Source organism: Penaeus vannamei, chromosome 37 (genome assembly GCF_042767895.1).
Source record: "Penaeus vannamei isolate JL-2024 chromosome 37, ASM4276789v1, whole genome shotgun sequence".
NCBI lineage: Eukaryota > Metazoa > Arthropoda > Malacostraca > Decapoda > Penaeidae > Penaeus > Penaeus vannamei.
Window position 1 is genome coordinate 25,035,449 of NC_091585.1, and position 8,032 is coordinate 25,043,480.

Sequence of the window (8,032 nt, forward strand, 5' to 3'; positions counted from 1 at the left end):
TGTATAATATATATATATATATATATATATATATATATATATATATATATATACATATATATATATGTATGTATGTATGTATATATATATATATATATATATATATATATATATATATATATATATATATATATATATATATGATTATATACTAATTCATTGAACAGACATAAGACGTTGATTCCTTATCAAGACTTAGGAGAAAAAAGACACTGCGCTTGCTGCTGCTTCTTTATTCCATTACGTTAAAATGACAGATAAAGAAAAAAATGAAATAAAATAGAATAAATAAGTAAAACACAATTCGCCGGAAGTCAGTGTAAATAAAGATAGATAAAGATCTTTCACAATGAAGATAACACGTTCGTGGTGGATTATAGGAGGTCCTGTCTCTAATTACAAATATTGAAATAATCGGATAAAGTCGATAATTGGGATAAAAATTGGCCGTAAGTTATTTTTTACACTCCTTTCGTGCAAAACACATGCATGAATAGAAAGCTGAAACAATACTCTCAGTGATATCAGTGCCGAAAGCAGTAAGTTAATAATAATAATGATAATAATTATGATAATAATTATAACAATAATTATAATAATAATTGTAACAATAATAATAATAATAACAATAATTGTGATAATAATAATAATAATTATAATTATAAGAACAGTAATGATGACGAAAATATTAACATGAAAAAAATAATGATAAGTATGGTGATGTTTACATCAACAATATCACCGATAAATAATAAGACAATAATAGTAATAGCAATACTAACGATAATAAAGATGATAATCGTTAACATCGATTCAAATAATAAAAACGATAAAGATGATATGAAGAACACCAGTTGTAGGGATAACTCGACGAAATTCAGATCTTTCACAGCGTCACGTGATCTGGTGACAGCTTTTCTTTTTCGATTTGGGTCAAAGGTCATCTCCGTAGATTGTGTTTGTAAGAACCTGGGGCCAGTGTATGTTTTTTTTTTTTTGTGTGTGTGTGTGTGTGTGTATTGATTGATTGATTGATTGATTGATTGATTCTGAGCCTCTTTTTTCCGTCAGAAAAGGAAATGATATCTGTGATGCCTTTCACAATTCCGTATCTTCAGGCAAGTCTTGAGTTGTGATTTGAATTTGAATTTGTTTCGTAAGAGGCAAGGTTGTGGTCGTAGGAGTTTAGGTTGTGTTCATGGAGTCGTGGTTGTGTTCGAAGAAGGCGTGGTTGTGTTCGAAGAAGGCGTGGTTGTGTTCGAAGAAGGCGTGGTTGTGGTTGTAGGAGGCGTGGTTGTGGTCGTAGGAGTTTAGGTTGTGTTCATGGAGTCGTGGTTGTGTTCGAAGAAGGCGTGGTTGTGTTCGAAGGCGTGGTTGTGGTTGTGGTTGTAGGAGGCGTGGTTGTGGTCGTAGGAGTTTAGGTTGTGTTCATGGAGTCGTGGTTGTGTTCGAAGAAGGCGTGGTTGTGTTAGAAGGCGTGGTTGTGGTTGTAGGAGGCGTGGTTGTGGTTGTAGGAGGCGTGGTTGTGGTCGTAGGAGTTTAGGTTGTGTTCATGGAGTCGTGGTTGTGTTCGAAGAAGGCGTGGTTGTGTTCGAAGAAGGCGTGGTTGTGTTCATAGCAGGTGTGGTTGTGTTCATAGCAGGCGTGGTTGTGTTCATAGCAGGCGTGGTTGTGGTCGTAAGAGGCGTGGTTGTGGTTGTAGGAGGCGTGGTTGTGGTCGTAGGAGGCGTGGTTGTGTTCATAGCAGGTGTGGTTGTGTTCATAGCAGGTGTGGTTGTGTTCATAGCAGGTGTGGTTGTGTTCATAGCAGGTGTGGTTGTGTTCATAGCAGGCGTGGTTGTGTTCATAGCAGGCGTGGTTGTGGTCGTAGGAGGCGTGGTTGTGGTCGTAGGAGGCGTGGTTGTGGTTATAGGAGGCAAGGTTATAGTCGTAAAAGGCAAGGAAATGTTCGTAAAAGGCAAGGTAGTGTTCGTAGGACGCATGGTTGTGTTCGTAGAATGCATGGTTGTGTTCGTAGAATGCATGGTTGTGTTCGTAGGAAGCACGGTTGTGTTCATAGGACGCACGGTTGTGGTCGTAGGAGGCAAGGTTGTGTTCGTAGAAGCTGGCGAGAGAGAGAGAAAAAATAAATAAATTTTCAGACATTTTTACACTATGGCCAACAAAGAATTTTAGATATATCCAATTTGCCATATAAAGCCTTTCAGTACTACCAATTATTATTTCATTAGGGAAAGAGAATAAACGAAAAGAGAGAAAGCATATGATCATTAGATTCCAACCTGGGAGGCAACATTTGCACTTTTTCCCCTTGCAATATTGTTTCATCAGTATGCCATTTGGACAATCCTTCTTCTTTCGGACACATGTACCCTTTCCATCCGTGCAAGCTTGAAGTATTTTGCAAGGTTTGACCCAGCATGAGCATCCAGGAATCTTGCAACCATTCTCAATCTTTTCTGTTTTCTTTTTAGTTGGTCCCTTTCTACATTTTCCCTTTATCTTCGAGCATTTTCCCTTCTCAAATCCTTTGCAGCCTGTGGGAAAGAAAAACAAGGTAAATGATTAACACCATAATATTAACACAAAAGTTAAAAAAAAAATAAGAATATGGTTTCTTGCTGCTATGCCTCTCTTGAAGTACTTGTGAATAAAAGCATTGTTCGTCTTACAATATAGCGGAAAATGTGTATATTTTGAAAAGCTTTAAGTGCCCACGTGTTCCCTGTGCCAATTTCGAAGACTAGGTATTCAAACGATACTAAATTCCTTTTTTTAGTGTTGAAACTCCATGACAGCCAGCAAAATATCAGCTGCTGAATGCCGGACAGGGAAAGGGTTAAAAGCGTTACGTTGGACGAGATGAGTGAAGTTTCATCTATTCCAAAAATGGTCATCGGAAACTAGAACTCGGACGAGCAGAAGCGAGCAATGGCGTAAGGCTTACCGACGCAGCAAACTTTCTTTCCACCGCAGTCAATCGTGGTGATGGTGTCCTTGTTCTTGCATTTCTTTCCCCCGACACATTTCCCTTCGTTACTTTTACACTCCTCCTTCCCGTCCATCCTTGAACCTCTTTTCTCTCCTGTGATGGCTGATGAGTCGAGGGATTTCGTGATAGTAATCATTTGAGATTTGTTCAGTCCTCAGATATATAATTCTTAAATTATGTTTTGAAGGTATCATGGATAAAATGATTCATATAAGAATAATAAGATTAATGAAAACATCTGACTGGAACGATAGAGGATTGACGCTTACCCTTACGACAGCACACTTTATTCTGCCCGCTGCATCCAATATTCTTGATTACATCCTTTTCTTCACATTTCTTTTCTTTCACGCAACTTCCATTCTTGCCTTCGCATTCAGCATTTCCGTTTTTCTTTGACGTTCTTCCACCTAATTGGAAGATATCACTGATCTTAGAAATTATTTCTAGATGAATTCTTGCAACTTTAATTCACCGCTCAGTGTGGACATGAGGTCATCACGGGCAAAATTGAAACCTTTGACATATTTCTTTAAACATTTTGATAGATAAAAAGTGACAAAAGCAACCAAAATCAATAAGAGTCTGACACTTACCTTTGAGACAACACACTCTATTCTGCCCGCTACATTTAACGTTCTTGAGGACGTCTTTTTCTCCGCATTTCTGTTCTCCCACGCATCTTCCATTACTGTTTCTACATTCATCTTTTCCGTTTTTCTTTGATGATCTTCCACCTAATTTCGGGGCATTAGTAATCATAAAAATGGTTTGATAATTGATACCTTACTTTCTACCTAACTGGAAGATCTCATTGATCGTTATTTCTGAATGAATTCTTGCTACTTTAATTCACCGCTCAGTGTGGACATAAGGTATCATGGGCCAAAAAATTCAGATAGATGAGAAGTGACAAAACCAATAAGAGTCTGACACTTACCTTTGCGACAGCACACTTCATTTTGCCTGCTACATTTAACGTTAAGGACGTCTTTTTCTCCGCATTTCTGTTCTCCCACGCATCTTCCATTACTGTTTCTACATTCATCTTTTCCGTTTTTCTTTGATGATCTTCCACCTACTTGGAAGATATCACTGATCTTAGACATTATTTCTAAATGAATTCTTGCTACTTTAATTTACTGCTTAGTGTGGATATGTCCTAAGGGGGCCGTCCTGTTGAATTTTCGACGAATAATTTTAAGCTAGTAGGCTTTGGCAATCTCGTGATGTAATATTTTTGCTAAATATGTAAATATTAAAAGAGTTATGACTAAATCTTTGACCCCCCCCCCCCCAGATCTGGCTCAGATGTTTACTTTATCGTTTCCGTGCAAATATACTCAACCCTTTTTTTTTATTTAATTTATTCTTTGGCAGCTAGCAGGCAATTCTGCTTACAGCACAGCCGACAGCCACGACAAAGAGACAAGGCTGGCAGTCATCACGAGAGAGCCGGAGTGGGAGGTTGCGTGTCGTTCTATGCCTCGGCGCAACACCCTAATGCACCCTCATCACACAGTAATTGGCCAGTACTAATGATAAATGTTATTCCTGTAACTAATAAACATAATATGATGAGAAATATATCTCAATCACAGTTGCAGTAGTTATTTATTCGTTTGAAATGCCTCGCGAACCACTGGGAAGCCTATAGTGACATGCAGTACTTCTACAATCGTGTGCACTCATTGCCATTAGTACCTTCCAAAAGAGGGGTTGCCAGGTACCAGTTACACTAGAATATGTGTGAATGCCACAGAATGCATCAAGACTGACGCAGAAATCAGATTTCTAATGAAAAACAAAAAGAATATGGAGAAAAAAGTAACCTCAACTTCAAAGCCTGACATCTCAAAACTACACCATTGTCAACATTTTCTTATATATCTCCATAACTACTTGGGCGATTCTAATGGGGTTTGGATCATTTGAAAGCTGAATAAATTTGCTATTTTTTGTACCTGGGGATTTTCATTTCAGATGATAAAAGTCTATATATTATGTTTTATATTCAAAACAATGAGCATTTATATATATATATATATATATATATATATATATATTCCCACTAATCTAAGAGGAAATTTCAAAATCCGTAGGCACAAGATTTAGGTATTGCTATAGAGATTATGTGGGATTTTTTTTTTAAAGTTCGGTCAATGGATAAGTGAGATATATCAATGTTTTGATTTTCAAAATCTAGTTTTTTAAAATAATTTCATTGTTTATTATCCAAATGAAATGAAACTTGGTAGTGTAAATTGTAGTATGTGTATATATAACATACTAAAAAAATCTGATTATAATTAACAAATTTCATTCTCGAACAGGATGGACCCCCTAAGGTATCGCAGGGAAAATTGGAACATTTGACATATCTCCTTTTCTAAACGTTCTGATAGATATAAAGTGACAAAATCAACCAAAACCAATAAGAGTCTGACACTTACCTTTGAGACAACACACTCTATTCTGCCCGCTACATTTAACGTTCTTGAGGACGTCTTTTTCTCCGCATTTCTGTTCTCCCACGCATCTTCCATTACTGTTTCTACATTCATCTTTTCCGTTTTTCTTTGATGATCTTCCACCTACTTGGAAGATATCACTGATCTTAGACATTATTTCTAAATGAATTCTTGCTACTTTAATTTACTGCTTAGTGTGGATATGTCCTAAGGGGGCCGTCCTGTTGAATTTTCGACGACTAATTTTAATCTAGTAGGCTTTGGCAATCTCGTGATGTAATATTTTTGCTAAATATGTAAATATTAAAAGAGATATGACTAAATCTTTGACCCCCCCCCCCCAGATCTGGCTCAGATGTTTACTTTATCGTTTCCGTGCAAATATACTCAACCCTTTTTTTTTTATTATTCTTTGGCAGCTAGCAGGCAATTCTGCTTACAGCACAGCCGACAGCCACGACAAAGAGACAAGGCTGGCAGTCATCACGAGAGAGCCGGAGTGGGAGGTTGCGTGTCGTTCTATGCCTCGGCGCAACACCCTAATGCACCCTCATCACACAGTAATTGGCCAGTACTAATGATAAATGTTATTCCTGTAACTAATAAACATAATATGATGAGAAATATATCTCAATCACAGTTGCAGTAATTATCTATTCGTTTGAAATGCCTCGCGAACCACTGGGAAGCCTATAGTGACATGCAGTACTTCTACAATCGTGTGCACTCATTGCCATTAGTACCTTCCAAAAGAGGGGTTGCCAGGTACCAGTTACACTAGAATACGTGTGAATGCCACAGAATGCATCAAGACTGACGCAGAAATCAGATTTCTAATGAAAAACAAAAAGAATATGGAGAAAAAAGTAACCTCAACTTCAAAGCCTGACATCTCAAAACTACACCATTGTCAACATTTTCTTATATATCTCCATAACTACTTGGGCGATTCTAATGGGGTTTGGATCATTTGAAAGCTGAATAAATTTGCTATTTTTTGTACCTGGGGATTTTCATTTCAGATGATAAAAGTCTATATATTATGTTTTATCTTCAAAACAATGAGCATTTAAATATATATATATTTTCCTACTAATCTAAGAGGAAATTTCAAAATCCGTAGGCACAAGATTTAGGTATTGCTATAGAGATTATGTGGGATTTTTTTTTTTAAAGTTCGGTCAATGGATAAGTGAGATATATCAATGTTTTGATTTTCAAAATCTAGTTTTTTAAAATAATTTCATTGTTTATTATCCGAATGAAATGAAACTTGGTAGTGTAAATTGTAGTATGTGTATATATAACATACTAAAAAAATCTGATCATAATTAACAAATTTCATTCTCGAACAGGATGGACCCCCTAAGGTATCGCAGGGAAAATTGGAACATTTGACATATCTCCTTTTCTAAACGTTCTGATAGATATAAAGTGACAAAATCAACCAAAACCAATAAGAGTCTGACACTCACCTTTGCGACAACACACTTCATTCTGCCTGCTACATTTAACGTTAAGGACATCTTTATCTCCGCATTTCTGTTCTCCCACGCATCTTCCATTACTGTTTCTACATTCATCTTTTCCGTTTTTCTTTGATGATCTTCCACCTACTTGGAAGATATCACTAATCTTAGACATTATATCTAGATGAGTTCTTGCTACTTTAATTCACCGCTCTGTGTGGACATATCTTAAGGTATCATGGGCAAAATTGGAACATTTGACATATTTTCTGATGTATGTCTGATTTTTTAAAAATCAGACATAAAAAGTGACAAAACAAATAAGTGTGACACTTACCTTTGCGACAACACACTTCATTCTGCCCGCTACATTCAACTTTCTTGAGGACGTCTTTTTCTTCGCATTTCCCTTCTCCTACGCATCTTCCATTCCTGTTTTTACATTCATCTTTTCCGTCTGTCTTTAAAGATCTTCCTCCCCCATTTTCGTCTTGAAAGATATTTAATAAGTTGAAGTTATTAGAGGTACTAATCAAACTGTTATTTTGTTTTGGATTAGGCCTCTTCGTTCACTGGTCAGGCTGGGATATATCACTTGGATACTTTCAAACATGAGGATGAAGTGGGCAGAATTAAAGTAGTTGATATATGGCCATCAAAAAAAAATAATAATAAAAAAATACAAATGAGATATATAGAAAGTACTGCTTGGGGTTTCCCATTTTCCAGTAATTCATAATATGTAGCACATTAGAATTTATCAGAGCTCGGTAATCTTTTGTAAAAACAATCTCTTTGTCACATGGGCCAGTGGAACTAGGTGTGTCCTAAGCAATATCCTAATTAATTACTTCACAAAAAATACATATCACTTAGAGAGCCCTTAAATTCAAACCAAGTATAGTCACCCAGAATGCCTTAACAGTTAGCTAAGTTTGCGGATGAAGAAGGAAGGAAGAGGAAGAGGAGGTTTGTGGGGGAAGAGGAAGAGGAAGAAGTTTTAAGATTGACTTGGACGAAGATTTGAGATCCACCAAAAGCAAGGGCCCATGCAATCATTTTTTTTTAAGGTGTTAACTATTAACACTATAAACAATTGC

The 8,032-nt window shown here is 36.7% G+C and overlaps 1 protein-coding gene across 9 annotated transcripts in view; it reads right to left on the bottom strand.

Moving 5' to 3' along the window:
• Window positions 1–217: 217 nt before the first annotated feature.
• LOC113820992 (uncharacterized) overlaps window positions 218–8,032 on the bottom strand; it is a 10,268-nt gene continuing 2,453 nt past the window's right edge. Inside the window, exons 3-11 of one of the 9 annotated variants that reach the window (XM_070114989.1) lie at window positions 7,270–7,422; window positions 6,939–7,076; window positions 5,446–5,586; window positions 3,933–4,070; window positions 3,589–3,729; window positions 3,262–3,402; window positions 2,948–3,094; window positions 2,283–2,537; window positions 218–2,104 (exon numbers count right to left, since the gene is read on the bottom strand). In XM_070114989.1, the coding sequence (XP_069971090.1) occupies window positions 1,551–2,104; window positions 2,283–2,537; window positions 2,948–3,094; window positions 3,262–3,402; window positions 3,589–3,729; window positions 3,933–4,070; window positions 5,446–5,586; window positions 6,939–7,076; window positions 7,270–7,422 (1,808 nt within the window). In that variant the 3' untranslated portion in view covers window positions 218–1,550. Of the gene's footprint in view, window positions 2,105–2,282; window positions 2,538–2,947; window positions 3,095–3,261; window positions 3,403–3,588; window positions 3,730–3,932; window positions 4,074–5,445; window positions 5,590–6,938; window positions 7,080–7,269; window positions 7,423–8,032 lie in introns of all 9 variants that reach the window. The other 8 variants (XM_070114988.1, XM_070114984.1, XM_070114987.1 and 5 more) reach the window with 8 other exon arrangements.